Source organism: Lissotriton helveticus, chromosome 1_1 (assembly GCF_964261635.1).
Source record: "Lissotriton helveticus chromosome 1_1, aLisHel1.1, whole genome shotgun sequence".
Lineage (NCBI taxonomy): Eukaryota > Metazoa > Chordata > Amphibia > Caudata > Salamandridae > Lissotriton > Lissotriton helveticus.
Genome location: NC_136057.1, coordinates 713,181,087 through 713,204,274, shown reverse-complemented (window position 1 = coordinate 713,204,274; position 23,188 = coordinate 713,181,087). Strand labels below are relative to the sequence as shown.

At 42.6% G+C, this 23,188-nt stretch overlaps 1 protein-coding gene across 3 annotated transcripts in view; it reads left to right on the top strand.

Annotated features, from left to right (window-relative positions):
• The window catches only part of SYT1 (synaptotagmin 1), a 1,132,258-nt gene that overhangs the window by 259,895 nt on the left and 849,175 nt on the right, over positions 1-23,188 (top strand). For all 3 annotated transcript variants that reach the window (XM_078674249.1, XM_078674248.1, XM_078674247.1), the window contains exon 2: positions 1,286-1,468. In XM_078674249.1, coding sequence (XP_078530375.1) covers positions 1,303-1,468 — 166 coding nt within the window. In that variant the 5' untranslated portion in view covers positions 1,286-1,302. The remainder of the gene's footprint in view (positions 1-1,285; positions 1,469-23,188) is intronic.

The window sequence follows — 23,188 nt, the reverse complement described above, 5'->3', positions numbered from 1 at the left end:
TGTTTATAGTTTACTGGGCATCTGTTTGCTCCTCTGGAGCACTTATGTGTAGAAAATGAGTTGTATGGCCACCAGCAATGTTTTCATGTAATGTGTCATGACTGATTTCTAGGCAAAGGCAATACTAGGTGACAGCCCTAGGGGAGGTATATTTGGCCCCTTCATTACAAACAAAATGTAAAATATCACTTTGACTATGGCGAGTAAATGCTTGCACTAGCCTTAGTGACTTCTATATATTTTTCTTGACTGCCACTGACTTTTGAGCATCGTACTATCTATTTATTGTCATTACAGTAAAGTATTCATTCATACATACGACAGAAAAATTGATTAAACCCTGAGACAGAGGTAGACTTTCAATTACTGTTACGTGGCTTTCAATTAAAAAAATGCTATGGGTTTTGCGTGTGTGTCAACATCAGTGTCACCCCACACACGTTGAAGGTTTATGAAGTTACAAATAAAAAGGCAAAACATTGTTTATAAACAATGTAAGCATATACTGGAAGGCAAATATTCTTACACAATCAAATATTAATGGAGCACCCACTAGATTTTCTACATTGAATTGCTCCCTTTCCTTGGAGTTCACCATTAGAAGAAAAAAGTTAATTTCTCTATTATTTCAACTTTATTTAAACACAGTATTATGTCAAATTGTCATTTCCCGCATAGTGACAAATATGACTGTAGTCCTTACAACATGGTAATCTTGCTCTGCGGTGCTGCCATGCTCGGTGAAATAATTGTTTGGCCATGGTATTGTTTGGCATGTCATGCAAATGATTTTGAAATACCTTGCGGGGGAAACAAAGCATATTTCTCAATAGAAGATGATATTTTATGACATACCACCAAAAAATGAATATTCAATTACACACATCTTGATGTGCTAATATAAACTAGTGCAATGTATCCGCTCTAAAAGGTAAACAGCTCATGTTAAATGTAATTTATTTTTTCTGTCATAGTTTAAAGCCGAAAACAAATCAATAGTAGAGAATAATGATTCGGATTTGAGAATGAATTATATTGGCGGGGGAAATCTAACGAATATAACCACTGCTCATACTGGGTTCTGGAAAAGAAACCCATCACGTCTCTGTGGCCTAATAAATATTATATGAACCCACACGAACTTCCATGCTAATGAAGTCATATTTAGTCCGGGAGCAGGTGCGCCCATCACTGCGGACTTGTCTCCGCTCTGCAGCTTGCTCCCGGTGTCTGAAATGCTGGGACTGTTTTCAAACCTTCCTCTCCTTCCTTTTCTTCTTGCCAGTGTCTCCTGGGACGGAAATGAAGTCGACCGAGAGTCACCCTGAAGCCCGGGCGGCTCTGCCGGCAACCACCGCTGCGTCCGCCCTGCTGAACAATGCCACCGAGGCAGCGGGTCCCGAGGGGGGCAAGGGGGACTTCTCACAGATGAAGGAGAAGTTTATGAACCAGCTCAACAAAATCCCATGTAAGTAAGAAATCTAGATTTGCATTTAAAGGTATATGCTCTTGTTGTGACATATAGAATGAGTAACTCTGTATAATGCAAAGTGACTGCATTGAAGACATCTCCGATTCATTGACAGTTGGAAATAGTAGCGGCTGATAAACTTTAGAAGTGGTAGGCCATAAACCCTAACCTGAATTGCACGGTGCACGTGAGGTGATACCACATTCTTTTGAGCAGAGCAGTGCAGTGGTTAGGAGTTTTAGCTGAAATGTTAGTTCTTGTACCTGACATTTTAGCCTATTTATTGCAACTAAAATGTTACCTCCCCAGCAATAGTCAATCCACTAGAAGGCCCAGAATAACAATGTCTGCAGTGCAGGTATGCTAGTAGGCTCACTCAGTATAAATGAATGATACACACTGACTTAAAAGGTCTTCATCAGCATGGTCTAATTGGACAGCGGCGGCCGCTACATATATGGGGTGGTTGGGAGCAGCAGGGTAAATTATTATTATTATTTTTTTTTAAACACCTTTAGGCCAGCCGGCCGACACCTATCAGTCCTTTTCGGCTTCTTGGTCGGCAGCAGGAAGCCAGAATCAGGAAGCACACAGGCTCCCAGACTCCCCTAGCCGATTACAACGCTGCCTTACAGTGGCATTGTCATTGGTCTGAGCGCCGTTGTTTATCGCTCTAAGAGTGACTGGGAGGCTTTGCATGTTCTCTACCTAGGCTGTGCAATACAGCCAGCGGGGAACATCCATGGTGCGAATGACGGTTTGGTCATGCGCACCTAGAGTGAGGCCAGCCCAGTTCCGCCCCTCACCTAAACAGGAACGGAAAACTAAAATAATAATAACATTGGTTATTATCATTTTAGTTTTCCTTTTTCAACTGCTTACAGAGCAGTGGGGCAACGCTCCTCTGCCTTAGTGGTGGAGCCGCTCCTGTATGTGGACTTACCAAAGTAGAAGGGCCTGCTTGCTATATGCTACGGTTGCAATTCCTTGCATAGTTCTTACCTTCTGCATGTGGATTGCACATCTTCGTATATTTTGCAGTAATAGTATAAACCTGGCATACATTAGAGATGGTACGATGATGACCAACTCACTACAAAAGACCCCCTAAACCTTCAGAAAATGCAGATCGTATTTGATTAGTACCTCAGCTATTTTCTTGGAAAGGGCAAGAGACTGAAAGACGACTTTGGGGGGGAATCGGATCACAAAGAACTTTCATTAAGATCTGCACAACACATTGGTCAGCTGAAACCAAAAAATAAATGGTCACATTCAGTGTTCGGTGGTTATTGTGAGCTGAGGTTATTACAGTACAGATTGCACAGTATTCACATGAACAGAATGTGATGCAAATAAACATGCGTCGCACAAAAGCCAAAAGCCTGAGAAAAAAACGTGTGCTGCATTGTTTTATTGTTTGTAAAGGCAAGTATGTGATAAAAAGTACCAGAATAGTCCTATTTCATTCTGCGGTTAGACTTGTAAGGGGGTGGAAGAGGCGCTATAACTCAGGCACAACGCCATTCAAAATATTTCACTATCAGAGACATTAATTCTGTGAATCCAAAGATAAGTGAAGTTTATTGCACGATTAATTCCAAAAAGGAACAATAATATAATCGTGCATGTCCTCTGTTTCTGTCTGTGAAGAGGTATGGGGCAGGGCCGCTCTGTGTCCATAGACGTATTTACATACAAGTGTTCAGCATTTCAAAGCTGTAGTTATTGTAGACGGGACCAAAAGAGAAAGAAATCAGAACATTTGGAGACAGAGAAGCGTGGAAACAGAAAGGGGGGCCACAGTGACACATGTATGCAAGAGTGGGAATAGCACAAGTAAACTACGATCTATAACATCAAACAATAGCAGCATCATGATATTAAATCGGCTGAAATCGATAATTGCGAACAACAGCTACAAAATCAATTTGCAACTCAATTCAAACTTTCAAATGTAAAGGGTTTTATTTTGCTGCACAAACTCTGGAGTTCACAGGGCAGTCCAGCAGCTTCTGATGGCTCACGTCAGTCCACATACACCTCTGAATCCATACAGCAACAAAGTTGTTACAGTTCACCTAAATGCATATACAGCCTGCTAGATCTGGCCCTTTTTGCAGGTTTATCCCCAAACATTTTGCCTTTTGCCTCCTATTTTTCTGACACTACTCTACACAGTTCCACAAGAGAACAAGGGTCAAAGGGAAAATATTTATCGACCAACTACAGATCCAATACCCAAATCCATACTAGTTCAAACACAGCAGGAATCTGGTGTTCATAAAATTACAATGAGAAATGCAATTACCGATCATACAGCCCCAAACCGTGTCTGACACCAACCACCTTCTCATTGGTGTAATCTTCCTACAACATAGGAAAGGAGCTATAGGTTTCCATCAACTGCCCATCGTGGCCAGTGTCATCATCTGGAACTCCTGCTTTCCTACCACAACACCTCATAGTTACAGAAGGTGTCTCTGTGGATTGGATGACCTACTAGTCATTGGCAATTCCTCAAGAAAGGAAAGCCCTTGAAAAAACAGTAACCAACTTGGTCGCCAATATAGACAATATACGCCTACGTTCCTATGTAAGAGCAGTCAATGAGAAGTGTAGGTGCAGTGTGAATAAAGTGAAGGTTTTAAAAAGTATATGGAAGCAAACAAACACTTTTATTCCAGTATTGCTTTCAAACCTATTAAAACATGGTGCAGGAGCGGCTTGTACCAAATACGCTGCTGTTCTAATCGGTCTACTAGTTTCAGCCAAAAAGAGACCTCTTGCCCTGGCTTTTTTCAGGACCCTATCTTCGTTGAGCTACTGCAATTGTGAATAAACATATTTATACAGAATGTGATTTATCAAATTAAAACCTCCATACAGGCAGGGTGATCTTCACTACTGTAAGAGATGGTGACACAAAAAATACATTGAACAGTAAAATCTGTAATTACATTTCTCTTACTTCATATCATTACAAAATGCTGGGACAGATACACTCACCTGTCCTGTGCGGGGTATTGGCCTCACTTCACCTGGTAACCACTCAGGTTTCAGAGACCCCGCCCTGTAAGAAAATCAATTTACTTCAGTCAGAGTCCCCCCAATCGTATTGCTGGGATGGTTATATTCATATTCCCAGTCCCTTCAATTCATTTTGAAAAATGTCCTTTTCCAAGAAACACCTCTATACCTCTATACCCCGGGTAAGGGGACTCAATGATAGAGCTCAGATGTGCACCTAACGCTATTTCAGTGCCTTTTGCTGACAATCCGTAATCCACTCCAGGTCAAAAAGGCCATGTTTCTCTGACTAGTGATATGGTTTTAGACATCCTGAACGGGTATGCCGTCAATAGAAATCATTCAAACACTGCATAACCTGCTTCATGAGTCATGCAAACCTCATCCAGCTGCCGCATAAGGGATACTACATTGGCTATTCAGGCATACCAGCTACAAAACGGCTCCACATGAGCCCTTAATGCCTTATCATAGCGACCTCGCGGTATGGCTCCAAGCCCCAAAAGGGAGCTAGCTCTAAAAACACTTTCCAAAATGGCGAGCAGTGTCATGTAATATACGACCTCTTTACTTGCCACATGTCCAATATACTACCAAGTCTAATTTTGCCACACAATTAGTTATTCAGCATGTGTAACAACGAGTATGCCAGACACGAAAGGCAGATCTAATACAAGAGATAACATACTGAACATCAAAATCACCTCTGTAGCAGCAATAACCAAGCGCAGTTGGACCGTGCACTTAAGAGATACCATCCTAAGCATCAAAGATATATGTATACATATATATATACACCTAGCCGCTCTGGCAACGATAGCCAAGAGCCAAGAGGTCTATTATACCGTGCCCTTACCTCTCCGTCGGTGCCTCGGACCTATCCTGAGTTCGTGGGAGGTACCGAGGCACATACACCTCTGAATCCCTGCAGCTACAAAGTTGTTACAGCTCACCTAAATGCATATACAGGCTGTTAGATCTGGCCCTTTTTGCAAGTTCATCCCCAAACATTTTGCCTTTTGCCTCCTATTTTCTGACCCATTGGCTTTAGAATTCTGGGCACTTTACCATTGCTAACCAGTGCTAAATTGCATATGCTCTTTGTATTAATTGTAATATGATTGGTTATCCATGATTGGCATATTTAATTTATTGGTAATTCCGTAGTAAAGTGCACTCATTGTGTCAGGGCCTGTTACTCAAATGCTACTAGTGGACCTGTAGCGCAGTTTGACCCATCCACATGAGTAGCCCTGTAAATGTGTTCCAGACCTACCACTGCAGTGTCTGCGCATGCAGTTGTTAACTGCTATATTGACCTGGCCAAGTGCACCCAATTTCCAGGACCAACCCTTCCTTTTTATTACATGTAAGACACTCCTATGGTTGGCCCAAGGTACCCCTATGGGCAGGGTGTAGTGTATGTGAAAGGTAGGACTTATACTGGTGTGTGTGACATGTGTACGGTATATTTCGTTTTTCACTGTTGAGAGGCATATCATTGGGGATGCAATTTAACAATTTTACATGTATGACTTTCAATAGGGACAAGATAGAAAAATAGAGTTTAGGCTCCCTGAACTCAGAATTTATTAACACACCTTTTAGCAAAAGTTGATTTTAAATTGTGTATTAGAAAAAGCCAGTTTTAGAAAGTGGACATTTTCTTGCTTTACCATTATGTGTGCTTCTGGCTGTTTGTGTATTCAGCATCTGGTGTTGCAGTGACAGGAGCTGGGGATGTGCATTCACTCTAGACAGTCACAAGGGGGGTTGAGGTGTGCTCTGCCTTGTCTGGGTGACTCATCGCTGGGCTGAAGAAGACCTGGTCTTCATTTAGAGTGGTGGGAGGAGTTTTGCTTGCACCTGAATAGGCTGTGTACTTTTTCACAATGCTGTCTCCAACCCCCTGTGGTCATGCTGCACCAGGAAGGGCAGGACTGGTTTGGACTGGGTCTAGAAACCCTTGACACAAAGAAAATGATGATAACATGGGGTATACGTATTAGACCTAAAACCCCAGGACTTTAGATTACTTCAAGAGACAAGAGGACCCTGCCAAGAAGAAGAGCGGAAAGACTGTGTGAGGAGCACTGCATTTTCTGTCGGAGGGGAGGTGTGGCCTACAGTTGCTGCTTCTGTCTATGGAGGCAAAAAAGGACTGACTCTTTTTGCCCAGCTGTTGTATCCTGCTTGTGGAGAATCTTCAAGGGCTTGTGTGTGCTTGCCTACTGTTGGAAGTCTCAGGGAGATAAAACACTTCAGGAAAGATCCTTTCTGGATCTAAAAGGACCCTGTCTGGAAGGAGAGTGGAAAGACTGTGTGAGGAGCGCTGCCCCTGATGTGTGGGGGTGGGGGAGCCTGCAGTTGCTGCTCCTGGCTAGAGCAGGTGAAGGACTGGACTGTTCTTCCGTTATTAGGAAACCTGCATACTGAGTGCTTTCTGGCTGCTCTTTTAAAGCCTATGAGGAGCGCTTTAATTGTGCCCAGCAAGTGAAGAGTACTCTACGGTTTAAGACTCCAGTGCTAGGGGAAGCGCTGGTGGTGGTGCCAGAGTCACTCCAGCACTGAGAGGAAGGATCCTGTGATATGGGCTGCGAAAAGTGTGTGGCGCTTTTGCAGCACAGCAGCCATGTCTCCCACTCAAAAGAGATCCCCCTTCCTTTCCAATGAGTGACCACAACCTACAGAAGCCTGGGAATGTGGTGGAGCCATGTTCCTCTGGGGTCATTGGTTGGCTGCCGGGATCCGTCCTTATGAGGCCCTCTCCCTCTGGAGGGAGCCACAGGGCTGCTGCTAGGCATCATTGAGGAGCCACCTCTGCTAACTGCGAGGCCACACCATCCAGGTGGCCAACGTAACTTTTGAACCCCAGGGGATGGCGAGGACAGGGGCAAGGAACTCCTCGGCCATCTTGCAGGGTGCCGGCAGTATCCACGGCCGGACGGGTAATTGCTGTCCTTGTAGCTGCCTAATCTGAACAATGAGTATTTCAGAGGAGGAGTGTCTGCCCAGTTATCTAACCCTCTCAGTTCCCGGTGATTGTGGAGTGGAGCTGAGCTTCAGGGCTTGGCAGCTGCACAAAGAGTTCGCAGTCAGTTGCTGGGTGATTAGTTTATGTAAGGAGGACCTGGATCGTCCCCCTGCCAACATGGGCCCTAGGTGTGTGCCCCCACCCCGCTGAGACATACCTTGTGCTCCAACTCACTGCCTTTCATTGCCACAACAGGCTCAGAGGCTTCTGGGCCCTTCGGTATGGGTGGAATGGCATAATATGTACAGAAATGGTGTAGGTTGTTGTTTTTTCACAATGGTTTCTAGCGTGCGCAAGTTATAGTCATTGATATAATTCACTAAGTGTTATGTTTGACAATTGCCTAGTGGCAAAGCGGCTTATATGATTGTGATCTATTTGTTTTATGTATAATACAAAGGTTATCTTTATATAAACTTGTGTGGATTCTCTTTTTGTGGTGTGCCTAGTGTGTCACTGATATGCATGTGTGTTGCATAAATGCATCACACATTGCCTCTGCTATAAGCCTGACTGCTCTGCCAAGCTTCCAAGGGGGTGAGTAGGGGTTATCTTGTGTCTGTAACTCCCTTACCCTGACTAGAGTGGTGGGTTCTGCCTGGCTTAGGTGCATACCCTAGCCAACCAGAAACCCCATTTCTAACACAACCAGTCATATTCTCTGCTCTGCAGCATGCCAATTTTCTGTGACTTTCTAACATCACACTCAGTGCCTCGTCAAGTCCTCCTTACTTCTCCAAGAAGGCGGGGCCTAGAAGGACTGCACGAGTCAGCATATTCCTTGTGAGGAGTGGAAATGGTGTTGTAAGTCAGGGGTGACTGACATAAAGCCTCAACCAGGGCTTATGTAGCAATGTTCGTGCCTATATATCTACAGTCTGAGCTGCGGCTTATAGAGGCCTACATCACATACTGATGTGAAAGTCAAGGGCTGGACAGCCATAACCCCAACTTCATTACGTCATTCCTGGCCAACACCTGCACACTGGATCCTCAGGAAGTGCCTGCTTGCTTGACCCTATCTAGCAGCAAAGGGCCGAAGCCTGGCATTGTTGATTAAGCCTTAAACATGGAAAAAAAATTATATATTGTGCTTTGCAAATTTTGTGGAGGTGGAGCCCCAAGCTCTCCTTGACAAGCCACCCCTTGGTGGAAACCTAATAATACCGTTATGTTTTGAGGGAGATATTTTACACTTTCCCTTGACTTCCCTTTCGAGTCTAAACAGATTGTTGGACTATCACAATGACACAAAGAACCAGCCTAATCTCACACTGCATCCAGCAAGGGTTTTTATCTAACGCATTTTTGTCGCATCTAAGCTCTTTATGTCAATAAAAACAGAACAGCCATTTCTAAAGCTTCAGGCTAAAGGTGAATCCTCTATCGAGGCTTTTCTTATTTGGTAAGTCATTGGACAGTTGACCCTAGGGAGCCTGTTCAATGCATGGTTTCTTGTCAGTGAATTACCTCTCTTCTCTAACGCCTCGTTTATATAAGAATCTTGCTGTTGCTACTCTGACATATTCTAGGGACCAGATGTACGATCCACCAATTTGCAACTCGCAAATTGGGATGCACAGCAGGGTTTGCGATTCCCAAAGGGGTCGCAATTTGCATGCCTCATGCATATTAATGACGCTGTCGCAAATTGAAATCCCTTTGGGAATGGCTCTCACTAACAGGGATGGTGGCATGCTGGGGTCAGCAGACCACCATGTCCGGGACTGCTTTTAAATAAAGCTGTTTTAAAAAAATATATAACCCGTTTTCCATAACGGAAAACGGAATGCATTTAAAAAATAAAAATGAAACTTTTCAGTTTAAATTTTTAAGGTCAGTCAGTGGTCCCTAGGCCTGCTCTTAAAAAATATTTTGAGAGCCACTCACAACCCCTTCCCGTTGGGTGGTAAACTGTGATTGTTTTGCGACCGCAATTACGGTCACAAAACAGTCATACATAGCTTCAGGAGTCGCTATTAGGAAGGAACAACCTTAGAATGCCCCTTCCTAATAGCGAGTCGCTAATCCTATTTTGCGAGTTGCAAATTGAGTTGCGACTCGCAAAATAGGATTAGTACATTGGCCACACGTTTTTTGCAGTCGCAAACTTGTCTAAAACCCATGTGCGCCTGCAAAGAAAGTTAGTACATCTGGCCCTAGATCTTTCCAAAAGATCAACTTAGATGACAGCAATTTGCAAAATGTTTTGTATTCTCTTTCTGCAGATTTGTACACAAGGACCAAAAGTAAGAATATATGAGACTTCTTAGATAAACCCATTAAACCAGCAAATGTCTAGGGCTGCGTGATTTCTTCTTTATTGAATAATTGCTGTAGAAATGTTGTTACAACACATCAGACCACACAACCTTCTTTCTTTGATCGTAGGGTCAGTTTTTCTTCTTTGATTCCTGACATTTATCTTCTGGGACTTATTTCAGAACTTGCCAGGCACAGGTTAATGTGAGCGTGTTCAAGGTGTTTGTTAGAGTAAAACTATCCAGGCACAGATTTTAAACTTTGACCTAAAATTGTGTGAGATCCTCAGTTTGCTTGGTGCTAGTAAAGTGATTCCTGGATGTCCAAGGAAATTGCTTGTGTTTTTTTTTGGGGGGGGTGCTTGTGAAGTGAGGTTCTTGTATTCTGTTATTCCGTCTTATAAAAGAAAGTCACTCAATCTTTCACTGAAACGTTGTACAGGAATTGTCAGAAATTACCAGTTTATTCACCATAGAGTGTGTTACTAGTATAATGTAATGCATTTGTAGTGTGTACGTGTATGTTATTGTTAATGTGAATAATTATAATGTTAGATGTTGTAGCCCATCCAGATATTTCTTCATTGCTCTGTTTGTCTATAATTTAAAGACCGACCAAGCCCTGCCAACCTCTCAGATTCTTTTGTTTCCCAGCTTACCTACAGGGATTGTGGTTAGTTCTCTACACTTGCTATTTAGTGTTTCAGTAAGTTTTCTAGAATTCTCTTTAGTTGTGGGGTATTCCCCTATGCGCTACTGGTACCCACCGCTTCATGTTCCTCCCAGGTTTTTACAGGCTGTCACCACACCCTTATAACCTTCAACTCACATTTGTAGCTTATCCTCATAAATTCTAAGGGGCGCCTATGCACGCGTCCCGCCATAGGTGTGGAATTTGGCCATGGCTGCAAAGCATGATGCACTAATATATATGCTGGATGTGAGCTACTGTGCTGGGTGCCATTCATGGAGTAGAATGACATTTGTTAAGTCACAAAAGGAGGTACATCACATAGAAAATGTAAAGGTTGTAAAAAAAGACTAACTAGAATGACAAAGGTAGAAAATCTTCTTTTATGAATGAACTTATATACTCACTGCATTTTACTTTAGTCAGACTTTTCCAACTTATTACTTTAATAAATAAAGTATTATAGATTGCGTTGTAGTATTACGTTGCTAGGCCATTTAATTGCTGTGCCAGCAGTCTTCTAGATGGCCGAGGGCAAAATGTTCAGTGTTCTGCGCCCTGCACCCCCACTGTATTCCACACAGAACTAAAAGTACAGTGGGTGCATCACGTCCAACTGTTAAGCAACCTAGGGTGAAACCTTGAGTGCTGAGAGTCCATTCTAGGCTACACTAGACCTTTTGGTGTGAGGGGAATTTAAGAAATACGATGTGCTTCCCACCAATGTAGGAAACACACTTGACCCATGATCTAACTTCATCAATTGCAATCTCCCTTGGGTGGATCTTTCTGTTTATTAATCATTGTAAGGGGAGGCTGAATCCACCCCAGGTGTTCGTTAAGAATACCAACTCTCCACTCCCCCCTTTGTTTTCTTCTATAGTCACTGAAAACCCACAGAGATGAGCTTGTCATCTAAGATTGAGTAGCCCACTGCTGTGCAGAGTACTACAGCGCGTATTTGCCCTACAGCCCAAGCTACCTCACGGTAATCTGGTACCCTGGGCTGATGCACACTTCGTGTCACTTTCCAGATGAGGAGGTACACAATTGTTACTCTTGATGCTGTGAACCTACAAAACGTTTCCATGTCCATCTTCTATCCAGGAGTCACTAGTTGCAGAGCTGACTTCCTGAACTTTAAAGGCAATTTAAACCACTTATAAACGGATTTTATAACTAATTCTCATACATCAGTTGCGTGAACTGACTTTATTTTCTTAAAACATTTAATCAAGACCTGGTAGGAACCTCACATCCTTAGCTGCTTTTTTAGTTTAACCAATACTTTTGCAATACCGTGGTTGCACAATTTCCATGATACGTGGTAACTAAAGAAGCACTCCAGAATTGGTCCTTAAACTCTTAAAAGACTTCTCTCTTTACTTAAGTGGGAAAATGTATGTGGTTTCTCCGGAGCTGGTCTCACGTGGTACTAAATCAATTATGATATATTTTAATAGCAGACATCTTGGATTGAACCTTATTTTGTAGCTGTCCTGATGAGCGCGCAGAATCATCTTAGACAGTCATTAAAGGAGTCTCTCACCTGTTACTCGAGGTTTATCAAGGGGTGTTATAAATAGAAAGGTTAATTCATTGTGACCTGGTAATGACAGATAACAAATTAGAATACTAATTGATTTTCTTCTCTGAAATGGATCCCGGCCCTCTGTCAGAAACAGCTGCTTGCGGGAAGGACAGCCAACAGCTATTACCTGGAGCTTAAAACCACAACTTCCAGGACACAAGCATGTCGTAAAATGCATTGGGATGACAGTCTGTCCTGTTCTTGCGGGCCTGGCTAACACAGGGAAGTCAATCTATTTATTGGGGTTCCTACTCTTTTAGCACCGAAAATGCTGCCTGAAGGAAGCGAAGGTGGATCCTTTAAAACAGCTTTAAAGCGAATTTCTTGATAGTTAATGATTTTAGCAGTTTTCGTCAAATCGAAAAGTGTGCTCATACACACAGCTCTTTCTTTCTTCTAATGTGAGGGTTTCTCAGTTTTATTAGAACTTCACCCTAAGGTATTTGAATGCTTTACATTAGCACCAGAATATTTTTTTTTAGGAACAAGGAGAGGAAGTAACTTGCCCAGAATCACAGGATGTTGAACTGAGGCTGGGACTCGAACCTGGTACCCCAGTTCCAAAGTCGGCAGCTCTGGCCGTTAGGCCTCATCTCATACCCAAAGCTGGGTAAATAGCAAGATGTAAAACAAAAACTTGATGAGTGGAAAGCTTGAATTAATCTAAATCATTGATAAATACTTGGTGCCACTTTCCAGTCCTTCGTTTTGTGATGTCTACTGTGTCACTCCAGACAAGGACCATCCACATCCAGTCCTGATGGCCCTTTAGCAGCCGGAACAGTTAAGCATGAACTGCCACTTTAGATGGGAACACTCGAAACCTGGTTTTATGATTATTGGACCTCATCACGGTGTGCAGTTTCAGTCCTGTTTCAAGGCAAGAATGAAACTAACATCCAGGTACCCCCCCAGTGGGCTCCTTTTCATTTTCCCACTGAGTCATTCAATACACGAAGAAGCCATGTACAAATCAGACTTAGGGCCTGGTTTACAGTTTGGAATATGGTATGTACTTTCTCAGGGCAACAGAGTCAATTACTTTGTCGCCCTGATGGAGCACCTATCCACAAAATTAGATTTTTCGGGAGGCCCAGTGGAGATCTTTAGTCATTGACAGGAATGGTCATCGTTGTGGTTTCTATCACTGAGTTAAAAATTGGACAGCTGGCTCCATCAAACATGACAGACATCAACATTTTAAGTTTCTTTTATTTCTTCAAAAACAAAGTCCAAATGTGGGATTTGTTTAAAAAAAAACAAAACTGATCATCCCCGTTCAATGGTAATTTAAAGATTTTTACTAACACTGAGCACCAGATTTTCACAGCGGCAAGAAATAGTAAAAAAACAAAAACTGGCCATTCCACCACCTACCCTAAGTTGGGTGGGGAGTTGAATGGCCCAAATTCTGATGCCCCTTAGTCTGTCAGGCTGTCAGAGGAGTATGTCAATGACAGAGAAAGAGTATGCAAAAGTCACTGACCTTGATGGCAAACTGTTTATTGATACAGAGGCATCCAGTTAAATAAGTAGCTGACATTGTGATGTGATAGTGTAATAACAAAACGTTAATGATATAAATATATATGAGGTGCTGCCCTGTACAAATACATAAAGTAAAATGCAATTCACAGCCTACAATAAATGTCAAACTCTGATATGAAAATTGGAGTGCAGTTACACTCTACATAGAGAATTGTACATGGGCAGGTGTGAATTATGTCATTTATAAAAAGTGGAAGATATCTCTTTGTCGATATTTGATCAAGTAAAATATTATTTTGCTCATTCCACAACCCTGCTCCGAGTTTACACTCCACTCCTAAAGTTGTTCTCAAGGGCAAACACAGAAAGGTTTGAGCCGACATGTACTAAAGCAGAAATAAACCTCAAAGGGAAAACACCTGGAAGCACCTTGGTTTGGCTGCAGCTGACAACCAAATTGATTGTCAACTGCATTGGAATCCCAGCTGTTACAAACAGCTGTGGCACATGTTTTTTTTTCTAAAATGCCTTATAGAAATTGATTGTTGTGTATCAATAATGGGATTGTTTTCAATCAACATATTCTAATTGACATCATACAAAATTATATTTTTAGTTTGCTGGGTCTATCGAGTCATGTGGAACCTCAAGGTTTTGATACCTGCCACAGCCCCAATTTTAGATTGTGTAAACCCACCCTACAGGGGCATATCCGTGTGTAAACGCACCCTACAGGGCATGTACGCGGGTGGCTGAGCTACGAATCAAATGTGCTGAAAAAAGGCATCGCTGGAAAGTTCCCCACTTCCAGTCCAAGTAGCCTCATCATGACACTAAGGGGTCAATTAGGATGGCGGACGGATTGCCCCGCCATCCTCACAGAAAAGACACATCGCCACATTAGCATGGCTGGGGGTCCGCGGCGGACGGCAACACCGTCCGCCGCTTTTCCGCCGGTCACGAAAGTGCTTACATATGGTGGCGGTGTCTGCGAGACACCGCCAACCATATTACGATGCCGGCGGTCCGTGGACAGCCATACAGTATTTGCTTTCCCAGGGTGAAGGGGGGATGGGGGTGCACATGGGGGGTACCGTGCGGTGCCTGTCATGTTGTGCTTTGAAACGCACAACATACATTTTCAGCATTGCGGCGGGCGGTGCTTTCAGCACCGCCCGCCGCAATGTTAAAAATGCGGGATGCACCCGCCACTGTGGGTGGTGCATCCTAATTCGACATACGGGACCACCGCACCTGTGGCGGACGATCCCTTCCTACAACAGGATGGCGGACAAAAACACTTCTGTCATTTTACCACTTTCCACCATCTCCCATAATCCTCTCACACTTCTCATATATTAAAGATAAAAGAACCTGAAATCCAGCCACACTCTTCACTTCAATGTGTGCTTTCTGTCTACTGGGCCCTTAGTACTCTGCGCTCTTAAGGAGAGTTGGAGCAGCAGAGGCATGATGCTCTGCAGTCACTCAAAGTTGCTCCTAAGCAGACTGAAATGCCTTTGCCTTTCATGTCTACACTGACCTTTGGGCGGCTCGCCTCAATATATTCATAGGCAACATTATGGGGCCTGGTTTAAAGCTTCTCAGACCAGTTACCCCATCACAAACAGACAGATATCCCATCCACCATATTATAAGTGCATTACAACTTAGTGCACTCATGATAAGGGAGAGATGAGATATCCTTCATGTTTGTTATGGTGTAACACTTCCATCAAACTCTAAATCAGGCCCTTAGCATCATCTACCATTCTATACCGCTTTATGGTCTTTGGCAACCAAGGGAAAATAATTGAAGGTTAGAAATATGGAAGTTCAGCATTTACTATTCCACCATGACATACAAATGTCTGTTATACCAAGAAGCAGCAATTCAGCAACCACCTTTCCACTGCTTCCTTTTGGTCTTTTGAGATCTGGCTAAGAAGGAGAAGGCGAGGGAAACAGCCACTTCCCTGCGTAACATTACAAAAGTGGAAAATAAATTTTGTTTTTCTCTGCAGTGAATAAGAGGAGTGAGCAAATATTGACAAAGACTCTTTTAAATGTATTAAGCTCAATAAATTCACATCAGTGTAATGTCTTTCAGCGATAATCAAAATGATTCACTCAATTCCCCCAAAACTATATGCCATCTACAACATGCCAAGTGCAACTTAATCTTTGTAGAGGATTTTATGGAATTTCTCACTGAAATCCTCAACATCATTCAGTAACAATATGTTCATAAAAGAGTTATGCTTGTGCATTGGTGATATCAAAGCAAGTCAGCTGTGTCACAATTTATTGCATAATAACTACACACAAGCAAGCAGTATTTACACTTACTTTAGAGGCTCGATTCAAGAAGTTATAATTGCTTCAGAAGGGTATGTTAAGGCTCTAATCTCAGTTGATTTGTCGGTAGGCAAATATCGACATACAATAATGTCAATGTTTAAATATCGAAGGGACATAATATAGAAGGTAAGTTATATCGATATGTTTAATATCGATGTTACTAATATCTATCTTACTAATATCGATGTTACTAATATCGATGTTAGTAATATCGATGTTACTAATATCGATGTTACTAGTATCGATTTTTGTATGATTTTTATGTATATTATTATGTATTTATTATGTATTTAATTTTTATTTATGTAATGTAAGTACATTTTGTATTTTAGTACTGTAGCTGGTTCTGGGTTTATAGGGGAATAGGGTGGGAAGTAATTTAATTATAGTAAATTAATAATTATTAGGAATTATGAATTAATTTTAATTAATTGGTAAAACATTTTTATTTATTGGTAATTAATTGTAATTAATTGATTGATTGATAATTATGTACTGTAGTGGGTTATGGGTTAATAGGGGAATAGGGTGGGAAGTAATTTAATTATACTAAATAATTATTAATTTTTAGGGATTATAAATTAATTTTAATCAATTGGTAATTAATTTTTATTAATTGATAATTAATTTTTATTATTTGATTAATTGATAATTATGTTCTGTAGTGGGATATGAGTTTATAGGGGAATAGGGTGAGAAGTAATTTAATTAAACTGAATGAATTATACATTTTTAGGAAATAAAAATTAATTTTAATTAATTGGTATTTAATTTTTATTAATCGGTAATTAATTTTAATTAATTGATGAATTGATAATTATGTTCTTTAGTGGGTATGGGTTTATAGGGGAATAGGGTGGGAAGTAATTTAAATGTAATTAAGTAATAATTTATTTTAATTCATTGTTTTGTTAATTATATTATTGTTAATTAATTATTAATTTGTAATTTATTATTATTAATTGGTATTCAATATTAATTTATTTTTACTTAAATATGTATTGCTAATCATGTTTTTAATAAATATGTACTGGTATTTGCAAATAGCTTATATTTATTTAATAATTAATTTTTGTATTATTTTAAATTATTAATTTATTTATAAGTATGTTATTTTTACCTTCTACGCTATCCAATACTTTCCCTACTGTTGCACTCTCTGGAGTTGGAATAGTAATTTTTACCCCTACGCTATCCAACACTTTCCCTACTATTGCACTCTCTGGAGTGGGAATAGTAATTTTTACCCCTACGCTATCCAACACTTTCCCTACTGTTGCACTCTCTGGAGTGGTAATAGTAATTTTTACCCCTACGCTATCCAACACTTTCCCTACTGTTGCACTCTCTGGATATGGGAATAGTAATTTTTTCTCCTACTCTATCCAACACTTTCCCTACTGTTGCACTCTCTGGAGTGGGAATAGTAATTTTTACCCCTACGCTGTCCAACACCTTTCCTACTGTTGCACTCTCTGGAGTGGGAATAGTAATTTTTACTCCTACGCTGTCCAACACTTTCCCTACTGTTGCACTCTCTGGAGTGGGAATAGTAATTTTTACTTCTACGCTATCCAACACTTTCCTTAATGTTGCACTCTCTGGAGCAATTCGTATGAGCAATTTGTACGGAGAGCCACACAATCACATAGTGTACGGTTCGTACACTCCATGATCGTAGGGGTACGGTTCGTACACCCCATGATCGTAGGGGTATGGTTCGTACACCCCATGATCTTAGGGGTACGGTTCGTACACCTACGATCATGGGGTACGGTTCGTACACCTACGATCATGGGATACGGTTCGTACACCCAATGATCGTAGGGGCATTGTTCGTACACCCCATGATCGTAGGGGTACGGTTCGTACACCCCATGATCGTAGGGGTACGGTTGGTATACCCCATGATCTTAGGGGTACGGTTCGTACACCTACGATCATGATCGTAGGTGTACTCACCATACCCCTACGATCATGGGGTGTATGAACCGTACCCCATGATCGTAGGTGTACGAACCGTACCCCTAAGATCATGGGGTGTACGAACCGTACCCCATGATCATAGGTGTACGAACCGTACCCCTAAGATCATGGGGTGTACGAACCGTACCCCATGAACGTAGGTGTACAAACCGTACCCCTAAGATCATGAGGTGTAGGAACCGTACTCCTACGATCAAGGGGTGTACGAACCATACCCCTACGATCATTGGGTATACGAACCGTACCGGGGGTCCGTTTTGCACGCACTTCGAGTCGAATTCTGCTTTTCGGGACATTTTGAGGTCTCGTAAAAAAAAGAGTAGTACAGAGTGTTGACGGGATGAATCGTACTTGCTGGGTCGGAAAATGATGCTTCAATCCGTACGGACATCGCGTACTGCGCGTTCCGAATGCGATTCGTACGGATTATTGAGTCGTACGGGCTTTGGTACGATTCGGATGGAGAACTGCTTTGGGTACGCATCGTACTACATCGTACGTACGGGGACGTTCGAGGATACGATTCATACGGGAAAAATGCTCCGTACGGCTATTCGTACGGGATTTTACTGAATCGGAATCGGCCCCATAATGTTAAATACATAAGACAAATACCAACAAATATTATATTAAATAAAATGCAAAATAATTTTCAAACGATTACAAATTATTTAGAAACAAAAACATTATTACATAAATTGACTTTTTTTATTTCCTACCTTATAACACCACACAATTCACAAACCACATCTAAAATAAAAAAATATGCTTCCATAATTAACATAATTAATTACCAAATAAAGAAATATTAAAAAACAAATGAAACTCATAAAAATTAATTACCTTCCCATACTTGACCCCAATAATCCCCACAATGCACAGGTAAAATTAAACTGTTAAAAAATGAATTACAAATGTAAAACTCATTTTCAATAAAAAAAACTAACAGTATTTAACAACGAATTTTAAAGTAAGTAAAATTAATTTACTCCCCTGCCTTTACCCCTTTAAAAGTATAACCCACACACAAAACATTATAAACAAATACCCTAATTAAATATCAATTAATTAATGAATAATAATGACCAACTAATTAATAATTCATGAAACATAAATTACGCCGTAGAACTCTGGGACCTACTGGACTCCAACCCCCCAGACGTCGCCTTCCTGACGGAGACCTGGCTGAACCCCTCCTCGCCACCTGACATCGCCATAGCCATCCCGGAAGGCTACAAGATCACCCGCAAGGACCGCACCAATGGAAAAGGAGGAAGAATCGCCATCATCCACAGGAACACGCTCAAAGTCTCGACAATCACTGACGACACCCTCAGCACCGCTGAACACCTGCACTTCCAGATTCACACCGATCCCAAAACCACCCTCAGAGGAACCCTCTTCTACAGAACCCCCGGACCCCGACCACAATTCAGCGACTCCATCGCTGACTTCATCAGCACACACGCCCTCGATGGACTGCATCCTCCTCGGGGATCTGAACTTTCCCCTCGAGAACAACAACAACCCCAACTCCACCACCCTGATTGACAACCTCACCAATCTCGGACTCAGACAACTCATCACAACACCCACCCACCCACCCCACAGGCCACACGCTTGACCCCATTTTCTCCAGAAGCCCCCTTGTCTCCTTCAACCACACCATCGAGCTCCACTGGACCGACCACCGTTGCATCCACTTCACCTTCCAGAAACCCTCCACGCAGCACCGCACCCAACAGATGCCGCACCGCTGCTGGAGCAAAGTCACCGAAGACCAGCTTTCCACCTCCCTCGCCCGGAACCCACCACAGACCCGACTGACCCGACGCCACCGCTTGCAACCTCAGTCAGTGGATCAACGACTGCGCCAACACCCTCACCCTGCTCAAGAAGCCCTACAAGAGCCACACCTGCAAGAAAGCCAGCTGGTTCACGGAACACCTCCAGGCCTCCAAGCAAACATGCCGAAAGCAGGAAAAGAACTGGATCCGCGAACGTACACCGGAAAGCTACACAGCCCACAAGAATGCCCTGCCGCAGACACCACCACCTCATCAGATCCAGCAAAAGGGCTTCCTTTAAAGACCGCCTAGACAACAACGCACACAACAGCAAAGAGCTCTTCAACATCATGAAGGACCTCTCAAACCTCAGCTCCAACACCAACGACATCCCACCTTCGCAAGACCTGTGTGACTTGCTGGCCATCTTCGTCCATTGCAAGATCGCAGACATCCACAACAGCTTCAACAACATGACCACCCCGGCAACCACTGAGACCCCCGCTCCCATGACCCCTGCTCCCACGACCTGAAACGGCTCCAATGCAACCAGAACGCCTCCGCACGTCTGATCCTCGACATGCCTCCCTGCAGCCACATCACACTCCACCTGAGAATCCTGTACTGGCTCCCTGTCAACAAGAGGATAACCTTCAAACTCCTCAGCCACGTACACAAGGCACTCCACAACACCGGACCAGCGTACCTCAACAGCCGACTCAGCACCCCCACCTGCCAGCTCAGCTCCGCAGACCGCGCCCTCACCACCGTCCCCCACATCCTAAGAGAGACCACCGGCGGCAGATCATTCTCCCACCTCACCGCCAAGACATGGTACACCCTCCCTATCTGACTACGGCAGACTGTAGACCTTCTGACCTTCAGAAGACTTATCAAGAGCTGGCTTTTCGAACAGTAACAGCTTTCCCCCCCCTAGCGCCTTGAGACCCTCACGGGCATGTAGTGCGCTTTACAAATGCCATGATTGATTGATTGATTGACTTCCCACCCTTTACCCTTATAAACCCCACAACCCACACCTAAAATTAATTACACTATTTCCATAACTAATTTACAACCAATTAATATAAATTAACAACTAATTATTAATTAATCAAAAAATACTCCCACCCCTTTACCCCTATAAACTCCACTGCAGCACCTTAAAAAAATACACAATTACCATAATTAATACCAATTAATATGACTTAACATTCAATTAATAATTAATTACAAATAAATTACTTCCCACAATTAACATTATAAAATCTCAAATAAAGAAATATTATTAATTCAAAAATATTCATTAATTTATTATAATTAAATTACTTCCCACCCTATTCCCCTATAAATCTACAACCCGCTACAGAACTAAAAAATGCAAAATGTATTTGAAGTAAAATTGATTCCTAAAAAAATTTAACACATATATTAAAAAACATAAACAATACTTATACAAAAAACATGTATCACATACATTTAAAATATAAACTAAAATACATAACACTGATGAAAAAATGTTTGCAAACGATATTAGTGACTTTGATATTTTTTTAAACGATATTTCTTACCTTAAAGTCGATATTCTTGACCACGATATTCTTGCTGTTGAGAATTCTGAAACAAAATATTTCCAACTCGATATTTGTGTAGGTCGACATTTCCAACTCGATATTCTGTCAGCATACCTCCGATTTGACCTGGGAAAGTTGTCTCCGAAATCCAATACGGTAATGCTCTGTGTGATATAACCGCATTTCTTATAATAGTGATTGAAGCAGACACTAATGATTGCACATGAATCAATCTTGAGGCCACTCATGATGAGGGCCAGTTTATGTTAGCTTGTACCTGAGAACATTAAAGCTAGTTTTATAAGACATTGAGGGGCTCATTAAGATATCAGGCGGATCGCCACCGCCCGTATGGCAGTGGCAATCCGCCCGCTAAAAACCGCTGCCCACATAAGAATCCCTCCCACCACATTACCATGGCGGAGTGGACCCCGGCGGACGGGAAAACCGTCTGCTGGTTTTCCACCGGTAGGCATTCCGCCCGGGCGGAAAAGCAGTTTATATGGTGGCAGTGTCTGGTAGACCCCGCCATCCATATTAGTATCCAGGCGGGGTGTTGCCTTTTCGTGGCGGCGAAAGGCAGGCGGTTTTCGCCATTGGGGGCCCGTAGCAGGCTCCTAGGGATTCTGGGGTGTGGGGGGTGCACATGGGGTGTACCATAGCTGCAGTTCCATGCAGAACATGGCATGCACTGCGCGGTGCCTGCCACGTTGTGCATGGAAGTGCACAAAATGCCTTCTTGGCATTGCGGTGAGCGGTGCTGAGAGCAGCGCCTGCCGCAATGTCAAGAATGCAGGATGCGCCCACCAGTGTGGCAGGCGCATCCTAATTCCTCCCGCCACATTACCATGGCGGAGGGGACCCCGGCGGACGGGAAGACCGCCTGCCGGTTTTTCGCCGGTAGGCAATCCGCCCATGCGGAAAAGCAGTTTATATGGTGGCGGTGTCTGGTAGACACCGTCATCCATATTAATATCCAGGCGGGGTGTTGCCAGTGTGGCAGGCGCATCCTAATGTGACCAACGGTTCTACCCCACCAATGGCGGGCGGTCCCATTCCACGAAAGGATGGCGGGCGGAAAAAGTCCGCCCGCCGTCATAATTACCCCCTTAACATGTGAATGAGAGTGACTGGGAGAAGCAAAATAATATATAATTTGAGGTAGTCGGAATATCCTTGGACGTTATTAATAGTAATAGCAGTAAAGCTAACTGCTCATATATGATGTTACGTTTATTGAGGCATACTATGCAGTGTTTATTCATGTACTGGTGTAATATCTCACTCATTGTTGCAAAGGCATCCTGTGCCCTGGGCACCCCCAGATTTTGTGCTGATTGGTAATGGTGGTAACTGACTCTGACTGCCTAATCAGGGCTAATGCTATACTGAAAAGACACTTAGAGTACAGAAAAACACCGACCTACACTAGGGTACACTGTGGGTCAGGGTACCTCTATGATTGGCATGACCTCCCCTTTAAGGCCTAGGTACATAATAGGTAAGGGGGATCAAAACTACCTTTAAGCCCACAGTATATAATAGGGCATAGCAGTTTACATGCCAGCAGCCCTTTCTGCACTTGCATGTGTGCACTGATGAATCCTGAGGTCACCTTAAAAGCGGTCCTGTGTTGCAGAACTACTTTTAAAATGTAAATTGTGCCCAAACTTGACTTTCGTGTTTGGGGCACTTAATAATTAATAAACAACAATATTTTGCCATATTCAGTATCCCCAGGCTTTCCCCTAGGTGACCAAGTGGTTGGGGTGGGGGTCAGATTTTTATAAAGAGGTCCTTATAAAATAGGTTTGAAATGAATTGGGTTTAGTGAAATTGCACATTTCACTGCCCACATTGTAGTAAAGTGGTTCCCAAAATCGACTTTTTTGCTAGTAGCACTGTGGAGTAAAG